Genomic DNA, 13,609 nt, shown 5'->3' on the forward strand with positions numbered 1-13,609 from the left:
GACAATCCAATAGTCCTCCTGCCGTGGAAGGTGGTGGGGCTTTGTCGAACACTCTCCCATCCACCAAACCTGCAATGGGAGAGGGCATTAAATTCTAACCATTTGTCCATCTATGGAACCTCACTGTTTTACAGAATATTACAAGATATGCAGACTGGCACTGACCCCTCACCTGTTGTTACAATGTCTTCCTGTTGGGATCCATTCAGATCTGCCCTGCTGATTTTATTCAGCGTGCTGTCTGACCAATACACCTTGCCTAAAGTAAAAAGACACTTCTTCAGTTCTGCTGGGTGGAAGGGTTAATTTCTGAATGACTCAACAACCTGCTTGTTTCTTTGTATGCTCTCGACTCACACAAGGTCAGACATATTCAGGTTTCAATCAACTAGGAGAAAGTGAGGACTGCAAATGCTGGAGATCAGAGCTTAAAAATGTGCTGCAGGAAAAGCGCAGCAGGTCAGGCAGCATCCAAGGAACAGGAGAATCGATGTTTCGGGCATAAGCCCTTCTTCAGGAACGAGGAAGGTGTGCCAAGCAGGCTAAGAAAAAAGGTAGGGAGGAGGGACTTGGGGGAGGGGCAGTGGGAATACGATAGGTGGAAGGAGGTTAAGGTGAGGGTGATAGGCCGGAGAGGGGGTGGGACAGAGAGGTCGGGAAGAAGATTGCAGGTCAAGAAGGCGGTGCTGAGTCTGAGGGTTGGGACTGAGATAAGGTGGGGGGAGCGGAAATGAGGAAGCTGGAGAGATCTGCATTCATCCCTTGTGGTTGGAGGGTTCCTAGGCGGAAGATGAGGTGCTCTTCCTCCAGGCGTGGTGTTGCCATGGTCTGGCGATGGAGGAGGCCAAGGACCTGCATGTCCTTGGTGGAGTGGGAGGGGGAGTTAAAGTGTTCAGCCACGGGGCGGTTGGGTTGGTTGGTGCGGGTCTCCCAGAGGTGTTCTCTGAAAAGTTCCGCAAGTAGGCGGCCTGTCTCCCCAGTGTATAGGAGACCACATCGGGTGCAGCGGATGCAGTAAATGATGTGTGTTGAGGTGCAGGTGAATTTGTGACGGATATGGAAGGATCCCTTGGGTCCTTGGAGGAAAGTGAGGGGGGAGGTGTGGGCGCAATTTTTGCATTTCTTGCAGTTGCAGGGGAAGGTGCTGGGAGTGGAGGTTGGGTTGGTGGGGGGTATGGATCTGACAAGGAAGTCACGGAGGGAGTTGTCTTTCCGGAACGCTGTTAGAGGTGGGGTGGGAAATATATCCTTGGTGGTGGGGTCCGTTTGGAGGTGGCGGAAATGACGAAGGATGATACGATGTATATGGAGGTTGGTGGGGTGGTAGGTGAGGACCAGTGGGGTTCTGTCCTGGTGGCGATTCGAGGGGCGTGGCTCAAGGGCAGAGGAGCGGGAAGTGGAGGAGATGCAGTGGAGAGCATCGTCAACCATGTCTGGGGGGAAATTGCGGACTTTGAAGAAGGAGGCCATCTGGGTTGTACGGTATTGGAACTGGTCCTCCTGGGAGCAGATGCAGCGAAGGCGAAGGAATTGGGAATATGTGATGGCGTTTTTACAGGGGGCAGGGTGGGAGGAGGTGTAATCTAGGTAGCTGTGGGAGTCAGTCGGTTTATAGTAAATGTCCATGTTGAGTCGGTCGCGCGAGAATAGAAATGAAGAGGTCTAGGAAGGGGAGGGAGGAGTCTGAGACGGTCCAGGTAAATTTGAGGTCGGGGTGGAAGGTGTTAGTAAAGTGGACAAACTGTTCAACGTCCTCGTAGGAGCACGAGGTAGTGCCGATACAGTCATCGATGTAGCGGGGGAAAAGGTGGGGAGTGGTGCTAGTGTAGCTGCGGAAGATGGACTGTTCCACATATCCAACGAAGAGGCAGGCATAGCTGGGGCCCATGTGGGTGCCCATGGCGACTCCTTTGGTTTGGAGGAAGTGGGAGGATTGGAAAGAGAAGTTGTTCGGAGTGAGGACCAGTTCAGTCAGTCGAAGGAGGGTGTCAGTGGAAGGGTATTGGTTGGTTTGGCGGGAAAGGAAGAAGCAGATGGATGTGTATAGGGACTGGATGTCCATGGTGAAGATAAGGCGTTGGGGGCCGAGGAAGCGAAAATCATGGAGGAGGTGGAGGGCGTGGGTGGTGTCCCGAACGTAGGTGGGGAGTTCTTTGACTAAGGGGGACAGGACCGTGTTGAGGTATGCAGAGATGAGTTCGGTGGGGCAGGAGCAGGCGGAGACAATGGGTCAGCCGGGGCAGTCAGGTTTGTGGATTTTGGGCAGGAGGTAGAAACGGGCGGTACAGGGTTGTGGGACTATGAGGTTAGAGGCGGTGGATGGGAGATGCCCTGAGGTGATGAGGTTATAGATGGTCTGGGAGATGATGGTTTGGTGTTGGGAGGTGGGGTCATGGTCAAGGGGGCAGTAGGAGGAGGTGTCCACGAGCTGGCGTTTGGCCTCAGCAATATAAAGATCGGTGCGCCAAACTACCACCGCGCCTCCCTTGTCTGCTGGTTTGATGGTGAGGTTGGGGTTGGAGTGGAGGGAGTGTCGGGCTGCACGTTGCAAGGGTGAGAGGTTGGAGTGGGTGAGAGGGGTGGACAGGTTTTAGATTAGATAAGATTACTTACAGTGTGGAAACAGGCCCTTCGGCCCAACAAGTCCACACCGCCCCGCCAAAGCGTAACCCACCCATACCCCTACCTTTACCCCTTACCTAACACTACAGGAAATTTAGCATGGCCAATTCACCTGACCTGCACATGTGGGAGGAAACCGGAGCACCCGGAGGAAACCCACGCAGACACGGGGAGAACGTGCAAACTCCACACAGCCAGTCGCCTGAGTCGGGAATTGAACCCGGGTCTCTGGCGTTGTGAGGCAGCAGTGCTAACCACTGTGCCACCGTGCCGCCCATTGAGGCGGTCAATGTCGCGGCGGCAGTTGGCTATGAAGAGATCGAGGGCGGGTAAGAGAACAGCACGGGGTGTCCAGATGGATGGTGTGTGTTGGAGGTGGGAGAAGGGGTCATCAGAGGGTGGGCAGGAGTCCTGGTTGAAGAAGTAGGCGCGGAGGCGAAGGCGGCAGAAGAAATGCTCAATGTCTAGCCGCGTGTCGAACTCATTGATCCGGGAGCGTAGGGGGATGAAGGTGAGGCCTCTGCTGAGGACTGATCGTTCATCCTCAGAGAGGGGGAGGTCTGGTGAAAATACGGCAGGGCTGGGAGCTAGGACCTGGTGTGGACTGGAGCTGGGAGTGGGGCCGGGGTTAGGCGTGGGGATGGGGTTAGGTGTGGGGGCGGAGATCGGCGTGAGGTGCGGGGTTAGGCGTGGGGGGCAGGGTTAGGCATAGGGGGGGTTAGGCATGGGCGGCGGGGATCGGCATGGGGGGCGGGGATCGGCATGGGGGTGCGGGGATCGGGGACCCATACGGCATGGTCATTGTGCAGGCGAGTGACGTCACTGGGGGCAGAAGTAGATGCGGCGACGGCAACTCCGGGGGCGGAAGTGGCTGCGGTGAATGCAGAAACGGTGTTGTTCCCGGTGGTTGTGGACCCCGCGGAGGCCGCGAATCTGTCGGCGATGGTCTTCCTGGCGATCGTGGAGGTTTCCCCCAACTTACAAAACTACAAACGACAGGTCGGCAAAGAGCGATCGTGTACAAATGGGGGCAAAATCAGAGTCAATGACCAATCAATTGTGTTCTTGTTTTCAACATTGGACTTGCAGTGGTACAAATCTGAGATTCCCAAGTAATTCCATATAGATTATAGATTTCTTTAATATATTGTCACTTGTGCTGAGGTACAGTGAAAACTGGGTAATGTCACCACATTCCATCTTGTATTACAGAATAAATTACTGAATAAATTGCACAAATGGTAAAATACTGAAATAATTAATATTAAATTGATTATAGCCATGCCAAATTAGTTTCAAATGCTGAGGCCTTTTAGTTTAATCTATAGCAATAAAAATATTTTGTCTGCCTGGATTGTTTTGGCTGGTTGGTTTTGAGGCTGCATCTGTTGTGGGGGAGGAATATGGTTCTATTTTTTTAGACAACATTGGTGACAATGATGGCATGGTTATGGGGGTTGGTTCATTTAAAAGAAAAAACAGGACCCCCAAAACACAGATTCCCCTGGCTGGACAATGTTTCCCTGAGGTATCAGATAGGATTAATAAAAGGATGGATGGGGGCAAGAGTGGGATGGGGATGGATTGTAATGTACAAGAGTGACATGGTAAGACTGGATGGAAAGATGGAATTGTTGTGTGGCAAAATGATCCAAAATTCGTCATTGAAATATTCTTTTTTGAAAAATGAAATTCCACCAGATTTAAATGAAATGTCAGGTGAACTAAGAAGTATGTATAAGTGAATTGATTGTATGGATAAGTATCATGACAACAGAACCTCCAAAGGCACTACACAGTTGAATTCTGCACAAACTTAGACTGAAGGAAAGCACAGCTACGAAAACAGAAATCCTGAACAGGGACTGTGTAATGAAACAAGAGTTTAGTTAAGAAGTTGTTTTCTTTAGTAATAGATACTGAAATTCTAACAGGCAGATTTCAAGAAAACAGAATGCCTTTTCCTCAAAACACTAATCAAATGTAAGTTTCCAGCCTTTTCAACTCAGACAAACCAACCCAGAATTACACCATTACATTCTGTGCCTGTGAGCATGACGCATATTTTTGACAATTTATGTACTTATATTGCTCAGCCTTTTACTCATGGACAGGTTTATGTAGCTTTATTTAAAGTGAGAAGTCTTGATTTCATTGAAGTCTTTGATGAAAGAATAACAAGGAATCCTCTATTTGAATAAGTCCTGTTGCAATAAAGATATGAATTTGACCACAAGTGCTTTTCTGGGTCTCTGCTTGTATTAGTTTGTATATTCAAACAATAGATCAGTAAATGTTTGTAAGTAAAGGGAACCCAGGGATATGGAAGTAGTGGGTAAGGTGATACTGAGGGAAACAATCTTACTAAACAGTATAGCGTAGCTAAGGGCCAATTCCTCTACATGTCCTTTAATCTTAGCAACCAAATAAAATACAATATTAGCTAATACTTGGTGATGGAAAAGCAATGAATATCCAAGTTAAGCCTCATTCATTTATTTCTCAAAAGATGTCAATGGAAAACATTTTAATGAATTAAGTCCCAGCAGGTTCACTGTTGTCCTTTAGGGAAGGCAATCTGCCATCGTTACACGGTCTGACTCCAGACCCACAGCAATGTGGTTGACCCTTAACCATTTCCTAATGTGGCTCAGCAAGCTACTCAGAACAAGGGCAATTGTGAGGGATGGGCAACAAATACTGGTCTTGTCAGCAACACCTGTGTTCCTTGAAAGAAAAGAAGAAAATCACCTTCTTTAGGATCAACACCAATTGCAATTGTATTTTTCATTGATCCATTGACAGGCACCACCACATCAGCAAAGTAAGGAATATCGAGGGACACCATCCGGATATCTGTTCTCCGTGCAAATATGAGGAAACTGGTCATACCTGATATAAAAATAGAGAAATGAACTTTTAAAAACAATACCAAGTCATATGAAAAGAAATTCCTCAACTACTTAACAATTTCAGTAAATAATCTACCTCAGTGAAGACCGCAAGGCTACGCTTTCAAGAGTTAGCTATCTCCCAGCTTTCTAAAGGCTTATTCTGGCAACCTTCCAAACCTGCAACCTCTCCCGCCTAGAAGGACAAGGGCAGCAGATTCATGGAACACCACCTTTTGCAAGTTCTCCTCTAAGTCACTCACCATCCTGACTTGGAAATACATTGCCCTTCCTTCCCTGTCACTGGGTCAAAATCCTGAGCTCCATGCATGACAAGATTGTGGGTCTACTTGCTGCACGTGAACTGCAGTGTATCAGGAAGGCAGGTCAACTAGAGGGAGGCAATAAATACTGACCCAGCCAATGAAAACCATATCCAAGGAGTGTTCACAAATGAATAACTGGGTATCCACAGATTTCAAAAGCCCAGATTCTGTGTTAAAAGAAAATAAAGACCACAACACTCACACCTAGCAACTCAAGCCACTTTGCTGATTAATAATACTAATGCAATGTAGCAATAAATATCCCAACAAAGTTCAAATACTGTTCGCCCTCCCACTCAGATGGGAATTTTTTATCTGAGTGGGAAAGCGAACAGTATGTTGAATGTTGAATGTCAGCAGGTTGCTGTGAAGCTACAGCCAATGAACAGCAAGTTACTCTTGTTTCTAAGCACTCATCACCTTTTCTAGCAAAACATGAGATACTCTCATTTGAAAATCAATGCCCTTTGTCGAAAACAGAATGCCTCTTTCTAATACATGACGTGGAGATGCCGGTGTTGGACTGGGGTGGACAAAATTAAAAATCACAAGACACCAGATTATAGTCTAATGGGTTTATTTGAAAGTACAAGCTTTCGGAGCACTGCTCCTTCACCAGGCAGCTACCTGACGAAGGAGAAGCCCTCCAAAAGCTTGTACTTTTAAATAAATCCGGAGAAAGTGAGGACTGCAGATGCTGGAGATCAGAGTTAAGAAGTATGGTACTGGAAAAACACAGCAGGGCAGGCAGCCTCCAAGGAGCAGGAGAATCGATGTTTCAAGCATAAGCTCTTCATTAGGAATGACACCGCAGGATGTGCAAACCTTGAGACAGCTTTCAAACAAGGCTGTTGGATTCTCACCTGGTGTTGTGTGATTTCTAACTCTTTCTAATACCTCCATACTGCCAAATAAATGAGGAGTTACAGCTTACCCGGTGCACAGGTTTTGCCATCAGCGAGGAGGTTTATGCCTGTGGGGCACCCACAATGGTACGCCTTGGGCAATGGAGCGAGAAGGCAGAGATGACTGCAGCCACCATTGTCTATTTTACACATGGATGCCACTGTAAGTAAATCAATGAAACATAAATCTGTTACAATCATAAAGCACGAGATAACAGGTTCATTGAACACAACTGTTCGACTTGAAACTGTGCCTACAGCATTGGGGCATTTTCTTCAGGCGTCCTGCCTGTTGCAGTCATTACCTGGTGTCCGATGGCGATGGAACATGTGAATATCCATTAGATTTTCCAGGTTCTCTCGCAGCACCATTCTTCCCAGGCCACTGTTTTTATCTGCACTCTGAATACTCTTCGATTGCCAATCGGTCCAGTAAATCTTATCTTCATGTAGAGTCAAGCCAAAAGGATGAGGTAACTGACTGCCAATCAGGACCTAGAGAAAACAAAGGCAACAAATAGATCTAATAGAATCACCACTTTAAGCACGGATTACAGGGGAATTAAAAAAGTAGGAAGCTTGAGAGAAATGAATTATTCAATATATTGTTATTTCCTAATAGAAATGTCAAAAAGCTATCTAACCCCTGTACCCAGATGAGAGCCAACTATTCAAGAAGCAGGTCTGTGTTTTTTTCTATCCTCACCCTCCTCAATAAATAAATATGTTCAATTAATATTGTAGCACCAGTCACAGATGAGCAAAAACATTGTTTCGTATATCAATGTGGTTTACTTAAGAATGATAACTGGTATCAATGTGGATTGAATTCTTTCTCCTTCAGAGTGAAACCATTGATGATTAAACTCTCCTACCCTCCTATGAGTGCCGTTCAGGTTGGCGTACTCAATTGTCTTCATGCCTGCATCAGCCCAATACAGCCTCTCAGTCTCATAGTCCACAGCCAAGCCATTTGGCCAAGTGAGATTGGAGGAGATTATGACAGTTCGCTCAGAGGCATCCAGCCCTGCACGCTCAATTTTAGGATTGGCTCCCCAATCTGTCCAGTACATGTACCTACATAAAAAAGAAAGAATGAGAAAGAACATCAAGAACTGGTTTCAACTGTGTAATGATACATTTTTAAAAATACATTTTTGTTGGGATGTGAGCATTGTTGCACAGTCTGCATTTTCATCCATCCCTAACTGCCCTTGAACTAAGTGGCTTGCTAGGTTATTTCAGAGGACACAGGAACAATAGAATTAGGAGGAGGAGGCCATTCAGCCCCTCAAGCCTGCTGCAGCAGTCAATAAGATCTGAATGGGTGCTCTGATTGTGGTCTGAACTCCACTTTCCCCTCTGCCTTTTTAGTCAAAACTCAAACCCATGACTGTGGGTCTGGTGTCATGTGCAGACAAAAAGATCTTAGTGAACCAGGCAGGATTTTACAATCACTGATTACAGTTACACAAAAGCAAAATACTGCAGAAAATGGAAATCTGAAACAAGCAGACACAACGCTGGAGAAACTCAGCAGATCTGGCAGCATCTGTGGATAGTAGTAGGGTTAACATTTTGAATCTAGTATAAATGTTTTTTAGGACAGCCACTCTTACTGAGATTAGCTTTCAATTCCAAAATTATTAATGGCAGGATTTGAATCCATGTCCAGAGAGCAATAGCCAGGATTACTAACCTAGTGACATTCCCTCTATGCTACAATCTCTAAGTAAAAGGCAAATCGATCCCACACATCAACATGTGTCAAAGGAAACAACCAAAAGCTAAAATTAAAGCGACATATTGCAGCTCCTGATAATCTGAAACAAGGACCGAGAATACTGGAGAATCTCAGCAGGCCGGGCAGCAGCTGTAAACAAGAAAAATAGAATTAATGCTATGAGTCGATATAACTCTTCTTTCAAACTGAATTCATACAGAATTCATACCGGACTCAAAATATTAACTCTGTTTCTCTCTTCACAGATGCTGCCGGATCTGCTGAGTTTGTCCAGCTTTCTCTCTGTTTCTTTGAGTCAAAAGCTAAAAGCTGACAGCAAGATCTGTCTTAAATTTAACAAGAATCATTAGATAAATAGGATACAGATTTATAATTTTTCCAGTAACAAAGCTAAATGTTTTAGGATGTATATAATATCAGGAATAACAAAGCAGAACTGTCACACTACTTATCAACGTCAAGTGAACAAACCCTCCAATCGGATCCACCACAATATCCCTGGGCCTATCCAGGTTCTCCCAGATAAGGACTGTGCGCATGCTCCCATCTAAGTTTGAGGCCTCGATTCTGTCAGTACCTGAAATGAAAAGGAATAAAAGTATTAAACCAAAATCTTTGCAAAACTCAAGACATTTAATACAATGAATACATGAGGCACTTGAAGCAGCTGCTTAACTCAGAATTTGGGCACAGCAGGAGGCTCCGAGAGGGACATCGGGGAATGCTTTCATGATCTCCCCAGGAGCAAGTCAATCATTCCAGCTGATTTGTGAGAATCTCTGACTCATGACCAAGCAAAACGGAGAAGGTTCATCTGGTACAGCACCAAACACATCAAGGCAATTTGACAGCAACACACAAACAGGAAGTCTGGAGGGAAACCAGAAATCTCAGATAACCTTCGACCCGAATCTCTTTGGTTGCCATTTGCCCAATGTGTGGCAGGATCTGCAAATCATGCACTGGGCCCACCAGAATCAAACTTATTAAATCAGAGTAGCAGTAAGTCTTCCTCAATTCTAAGGGATTACATTTAGATTAGATTCCCTATAGTGTGGAAACAGGCCCTTCAGCCCAACAAGTCCACACCGACCCTCCGAAGAGTAACCCACCCAGATCCATTTCCCTCTGACTAATGCACCTAACACGACAGGCAATTTAGCATGGCCAATTCACCTGGCCTGCACATCTTTGGATTGTGGGAGGAAACCAGAGCAAACCCACACAGACACGGGGAGAATGTGCAAACTCCACACAGGCAGTCACCCGAGGCTGCAATCGAACCTGGGACCCTGGTGCTGTGAGGCAGCAGTGCTAACCACTGAGCCACCGTGCCGCCCTGGGACTGCCTAAGATGAAGGGTATCAAAACTCTGATCCATTGTGCTATGTTGGAAGGTATTGTTGGTACAGATATGGAGTACTCTTTTCATTCAATTCCCTCTCCTTCAGCCAAATAAATCTCGGACTGATCATCGACCCTTAATTACTGAGCCTTGAGGGTGACCCGTATGTGGGTTTAAAACAACAATATCTAATTCAGTAAAATCGCACCCACAACCACAGCTCGCACCAGTGCACCGGGAGGGGAGGCAATGGCCAAGTGGTGTTATCGTTCAATGATTAACTCATAAATTTGGCTCGTGTTCTGCAGACCTAGCTTCAATCCCTGCCACAGCCAATAGTGGAATTTGAATTCAATAAAAAAAAAATGGAATTAAGAGTCTAATGATGACCACAAAACCATTGCCGATTGTCAGAAAAAACCCATCTGGTTCACTAATACCCTTTAGGGAAGGAAACTGCCATCCTTACCTGGTCTGGCCTACATGTGACTCCAGACCCACAGCAATATGGTTGACTCTTAACTGCCCTCTGGGCAATTACGGATGGGCAATAAATGCTGGCCTGGCCAGTGATGCCCTCATCCCATGAGTAAATTAAAAAAAACCTCTGATATAGTCCCCTACCAGATAATAGTTCCACTTTCACAGGCTTCTCACCAATTATTAACATGATAAAACACCTCAGAAATCAAAATAATTATTGATAGTTCTTGCTTGTGGTCATTTTGAGTTCATTGTTGCTATATGGGACAGGTAATAACAGATAAGCTGAGTATTGTTGCTATATGGGACAGGTAATAACAGATAAGTTGAGTATTATATGATTTTGGGTAGATTACCTGCATCTGTCCAGTAAAGCTTGTTTGTCACCCAGTCAACAGCCAGTCCTGCAGGACTTTCCAGGCTGGTGACAGCAATAGCCTGAACAAGATAAGATGCATAACATTGTCAGATGGCGAATGATATAACTGCAACATTTTGCTTTCTGAAACTTCTAAGATTTAAAAAATGCCCTCCAAGTGAATCCTTCACTTAACAGATCATCAGATCTTGGCCTCTGATATTTACACAGTCTTTAAGACTTCACCACTGTTAAATTAACTGCATAAAAATATTTTGTCTTTAAAACTAATTTTATTAAAATGCATTTATATACAGTCCCCATAGTATCAGTGAACTGAACGTAATTGTTGATGTCAAAGATTAAGCATCAACTGGATCTTCTGCATAATCTTAATCTAACTGAATAATAGCCAAAATTAAATAGAATATTTTCTCCACATTATCTAATTTCTTATCAACTACAATTAATATATCGCATTTACTTTTGATTGTATTAGAAATAGCTACAATTTATTAAGATAAAACCTCATAGAATGAATGTATTATAGAATTATTGAGTGCAATATATCTTTTTCATAAAATTAATCTGCTTTGACTAACTTTTTTAGTGTTTGTTATGTATAGGTTTCAGCCTGCCAATTGAAGTGGTTATATGAACGTACCTCTTGCTTCGTTCCATCCCATTTAGCCCTGTTGATAGAGTCGGTAGTAACATCTGTCCAATAAATGTATTCCCCTTTGGCATCCCAGTCAAGGGCTACAGCACTGCGCACATCAGCCAGTGGAATGACATCGTCAGACTTGTCCTCAGTGTCAAAGCTGATGCGACGGATGTCCGTCCTTCGAGCAAAAAGCAGGAACTTGTCAAGACCTGATAAGGCCGAAAGGTCTCTTGTCACTTCTAAGTTCAAAAAATCATGTATAACTTCTTCTAAATGTAACATTTTACAAACTGTAATAAAATGACAAACATTGAAGGCACCAGCTCCATTTCGCAGTGAGTGGCAGCATCCCTGTTTGAGTCAGATACAATGGAGAACTCATCCACTGTTAACACCTCAATAAAATGCTCTTTGGACAACTCTTTGCCACTGTGTAAGGATGCGAGTTGTCACATTCTCATTTCAAATGCAGTTCAAAAATCAACATAGTTAATATCTATCAAGAAACATCATTGCCCAAAATCTGGACTAGCACCCCCAACTGAAGATAAAATAACAAATATTACAATAATCGAACAATCCATGTCAATGTAGTTGCATGGAACTTCTTGCCTAATCATGAATTCAATCAACATGCTGACAATGTACATGACAACCCAGCACAGCCTGAATGTTTCTCAAGGTCTGCAGTGCATAGGGTAGCATCCCTGCCTCTGAGCTGGAAGCTCCAAGTTCGAATCCTACTCCAGGATTTGATAGCCAAGGAAGGTGTGTTCATGATGCACCCAAAATTGCTAAGGATCAAACTGTAAATCATTTTAAAACATGCCAATGGCAGTCAGAAGGAGCCAGACGCCTCTTGGTCAGCCATGTGATGAAAAGATGATTTAAACCTCTCCCATCACTGACATAGATACTGACTAAACACATGGGTACAAGTCCATGGTGCCTCAGCAAGTCAGACTCCCAGAGTGAGGTGCAAGATGTAATCAGCACCTATGGCCCACGTAAAAAAAAAAAGTGTACCAATCTGGATTGTGCACTTTACAAACATGTTCTACTCTTACATGACCTTTGTGTGGAGGTGTCAATGTTGGATTGGGGTGGACAAGGCCAGAAGTCACATGACGGAGGAGAAAGTGAGGTCTGCAGATGCTGGAGATCAGAGCTGAAAATGTGTTGCTGGAACAGCGCAGCAGGTCAGGCAGCATCCAAGGATCAAGAGAGTCGACGTTTCAGGCATAAGCCCTTCTTCAGGAAGGGCTGAAGGGCTTATGCCTGAAACGTCGACTCCCTTGTTCCCTGGATGCTGCCTGACCTGCTGCGCTGTTCCAGCAACACATTTTCAGCAGAAGTCACATGACACCAAGTTAGAGTCAAACAGGTTTATTTGAAATCACAAGTCACCTGACAAAGGAGCAGCATTCTGAAAGCTTGTGATTTCAAATATACTTGTTGGACTAAATCCTGGTGTCATGTGACTTCTGTACTTGGCCTTCATATCGCAGTTTGTTAAATAAATTATAATTGTATCTCTTAATGATGGATCAACTGCAGTTTTAAAGGACTATTTAGTCGAATACATCTTGTTAAATGCCATCTGGTATTCCAATCAACTCTACATTCCTCTCACTGCTATTAAAATATCTTCCTACTTTAAATTAGAATCTACAAGTGCCAACAAGTAGACAGTATTGTTCAGTATACTACCAGCTGGTGATTATATATTCAGGCACACGTACTCCCTTTGTTGACTATCAAAGCATCTTATTCACATGCTACATGAAAGAAATAGCCAACTCAAAGGTGTATATTGTCCTTTTGTTCCACTACAATTGGGTCAATAAAATTCAAAGAACAGGAATCATTACAAAAAATATAGCTGTCCCATGACCAGGATTCAACATAATTTACACAAAACAGCTAATAGCATCAATAGACAATAGGTGCAGGAGTAGGCCATTCTGCCTTTCAAGCCTGCACCACCATTCAATATGATCATGGCTGATCATCCTTAATCAGTATCCTGTTCCTGCCTTATCTCCATAACCCTTGATTCCACTATCCTTGAAAGGTCTATCCAACTCTTTCTTAAATGAATCCAGAGACTGGCCCTCCACTGCCCTCTGGGGCAGAGCATTCCACACAGCCACCACTCTCTGGATGAAGAAGTTTCTCCTCATCTCTGTCCTAAATGGTCTACCCCGTATTTTTAATCTGTGTCCTCTGGTTCTTTTCCCTGGGGGTGGGGGTGGGCTTCTACTACAAGCC

The 13,609-nt window shown here is 44.7% G+C and overlaps 1 protein-coding gene across 5 annotated transcripts in view; it reads right to left on the bottom strand.

The window, feature by feature from the left end:
* lrp4 (low density lipoprotein receptor-related protein 4) overlaps positions 1-13,609 on the bottom strand; it is a 402,640-nt gene that overhangs the window by 60,992 nt on the left and 328,039 nt on the right. For all 5 annotated transcript variants that reach the window (XM_043705467.2, XM_043705466.2, XM_043705468.2 and 2 more), the window contains exons 17-24: positions 11,339-11,547; positions 10,673-10,754; positions 8,960-9,065; positions 7,620-7,821; positions 7,050-7,239; positions 6,774-6,905; positions 5,374-5,514; positions 173-259 (exon numbers count right to left, since the gene is read on the bottom strand). In XM_043705467.2, the coding sequence (XP_043561402.2) occupies positions 173-259; positions 5,374-5,514; positions 6,774-6,905; positions 7,050-7,239; positions 7,620-7,821; positions 8,960-9,065; positions 10,673-10,754; positions 11,339-11,547 (1,149 nt within the window). The remainder of the gene's footprint in view (positions 1-172; positions 260-5,373; positions 5,515-6,773; positions 6,906-7,049; positions 7,240-7,619; positions 7,822-8,959; positions 9,066-10,672; positions 10,755-11,338; positions 11,548-13,609) is intronic.

The sequence above is a fragment of the Chiloscyllium plagiosum genome, unplaced genomic scaffold (assembly GCF_037043375.1).
Source record: "Chiloscyllium plagiosum isolate Xiang-an unplaced genomic scaffold, Cpla_swu_hap1 HiC_scaffold_18, whole genome shotgun sequence".
NCBI classification, from domain to species: Eukaryota; Metazoa; Chordata; class Chondrichthyes; order Orectolobiformes; family Hemiscylliidae; genus Chiloscyllium; species Chiloscyllium plagiosum.